General features: G+C 35.8%; 1 protein-coding gene across 3 annotated transcripts in view; it reads right to left on the minus strand.

Annotated features, from left to right (window-relative positions):
• LOC108744913 (paxillin) overlaps positions 1–2,186 on the minus strand; it is a 44,198-nt gene that overhangs the window by 24,169 nt on the left and 17,843 nt on the right. For all 3 annotated transcript variants that reach the window (XM_018480872.2, XM_018480873.2, XM_018480875.2), the window contains exon 2: positions 1,511–1,692. In XM_018480872.2, the coding sequence (XP_018336374.1) occupies positions 1,511–1,692 (182 nt within the window). The remainder of the gene's footprint in view (positions 1–1,510; positions 1,693–2,186) is intronic.

A 2,186-nucleotide genomic window follows, 5' to 3' on the forward strand; every position in this document is an offset into this window, starting at 1 on the left:
ATGTAATATTAAGCGATATTTTTTCCGTCTGTAAAAAAAATAAACCCCCTAAATCAGTTTTACTCATAATGTTTCTATTAACATTTAATAATATATACATACTTATTTTTGTGATGTTTTTTTGTGAAAAAGTTCAAATTACTGCAGACATCAAGAGCATTTCGCGAAATCAAATGCAAGCACTACGGGTGGGTTAAAGCTCATGTATTAATAAACTACATGCATCCAACTCTGCATAACACAAATGTATATCAAACTGGCGCGATAAAGTTATTTTTCTTATTAATAAAGTGCAGTCTCATTTGTTAACAAATGCAAAAATTTGTCATTCCAACCAGTCACCGGAATAGTCAGCCTCATCGTCATAAAGTAAGGTAGTCAGTCCTAAAACCATATCCTTAACTATCTGCAAACAGTAATCTAATATAGGTCTACCTCTACCCCTCCTAACTTCTGTTTCTGCCCCTAATATGTATTTGATTAGACCTTCATGCCTGAGAAGGTGTCCTACCAACTTATCTCGCTTATTTCTTACTGACTTCCATAGAGTCCTCTGTTCCCCTACTCTTTCTAATACCTCTCCATTTCTAACCTTCTCTATCCACGGTATCGTCATCATTCGTGTGTAACACCACATTTCGAAGGCTTCTAATCTTTTCTTTTTTAGTTAGCCTGATACCCATTTTATCCAGCCTCAAGCTGATAGACGAAAAGCAATTATAGAGAGCCGTCAAGCTGGCACTACACTTAGCTTATCTCGAAATAAAAGTGACGTAGATAAATACTGTAAGGGCTACAATTTGTCGCAGAAGGTTGCCCTTTTTAACCATTTTGTCCAGCCTCGAGCTGGTAGACGAAAAATCATTTAATATCTGTCATTTCCATTCCGTAATAGACCAGTTTGACGTTACTTCAACGGTTTTTGGTGACCAGCTTAAGACAAAACACGGCAAAAAGTGTCATCTTTCAGTGGAAAATTAGCTACAAATTAAGCGACAAAATGGATAAAAGTCCTGATAGTATTTCTCTACGGTCTACGCCATTAGACCGGCATTTTGCCTATTTTCCAGTGACCGGCTGGAGTGACAAATTTTTGGATTTAGTAACAAATTAGCGACAAATTAAAGTACATTTTAGTAATGGGAAATATAACTTTGTCACATTAGCTTGATATGTACACACAACCCAAGACATTCTTTACTTTTCCAGTGCATTATAATGACGGAGCTCGATGCGTTTTCATTTTGGATTGTGTGGAACTTGAAATATATAAGGGTGTGACCGACTCTTAACCAATGAAAAAAAGCTGGCTATACCACTGAGTGAAAGGTACAAATGTACATGTACAAAGCACTCAAAAACATTGAAACAGGGATGTTTTAAGTAAAAGCAGGGTGAGACTCGCGCCTAAATTTGAAACAGTTGCAGTTTTTGTCTCAAAACTATCTATTAAGTATATTCTTTTACTTAACCTTCTACTTTTTAAAATAAACCTGTAAAATGTAATTACCGATCTTGTCTCGTACGAATCTATTTTTGGGGTGGAATGGTAGTCGCCGGCACTAGCAAACTGGCGGTATTCTGGTGCAGGGGATGAACGAGTTTTTGGGCCATTAAGTGAACCATAACCCGCTGTTGTACCGCTAGATCCTGGGGGGCAAACCGTATTTTGCAAATCTGCCAAAAGGGTATCTGAAATGAATAAAAAAAAATTACAAACAAAAAATATACATAAAGAAAGAAAAGTAAAATTACAAGTTGAACACTTATGTATTTATAACAGGATATAATTTAAGTTTTTAATGCTGGTACGTTTAATAGGGGGAAGGGGGTCGAGTTTTTGTTAAATATTCATCATTTCAGAAAAAAATCAACAGTAATCATGTCACTTAGTCAGTAAGTAAAAACATTTCTTTAGAATAATAAGTTAATATTGTTTTGTCATCTTCGTTCCTTCTGATTTGTAATATTGTCAGAAAAGCTTAAAATTCTGGGATCCGTCAAATGGGAGGAGCCTAAAAACATGGCGCCGATTAGGGAAAATTTATGGTAGTTCCTATAGTGTACCGTGCAATTTCCAAGTTTTTAAATTACGATAAAATGATAAGTATTGACACAATATGTGATTGGGCTGACACAAAGCCTCGGAAAGGAAATTTCGTTGAAGGTGAGCGTGTTTTTAATGC

Source organism: Agrilus planipennis, unplaced genomic scaffold (genome assembly GCF_000699045.2).
Source record: "Agrilus planipennis isolate EAB-ADULT unplaced genomic scaffold, Apla_2.0 scaffold42, whole genome shotgun sequence".
Classification (NCBI taxonomy): Eukaryota; Metazoa; Arthropoda; class Insecta; order Coleoptera; family Buprestidae; genus Agrilus; species Agrilus planipennis.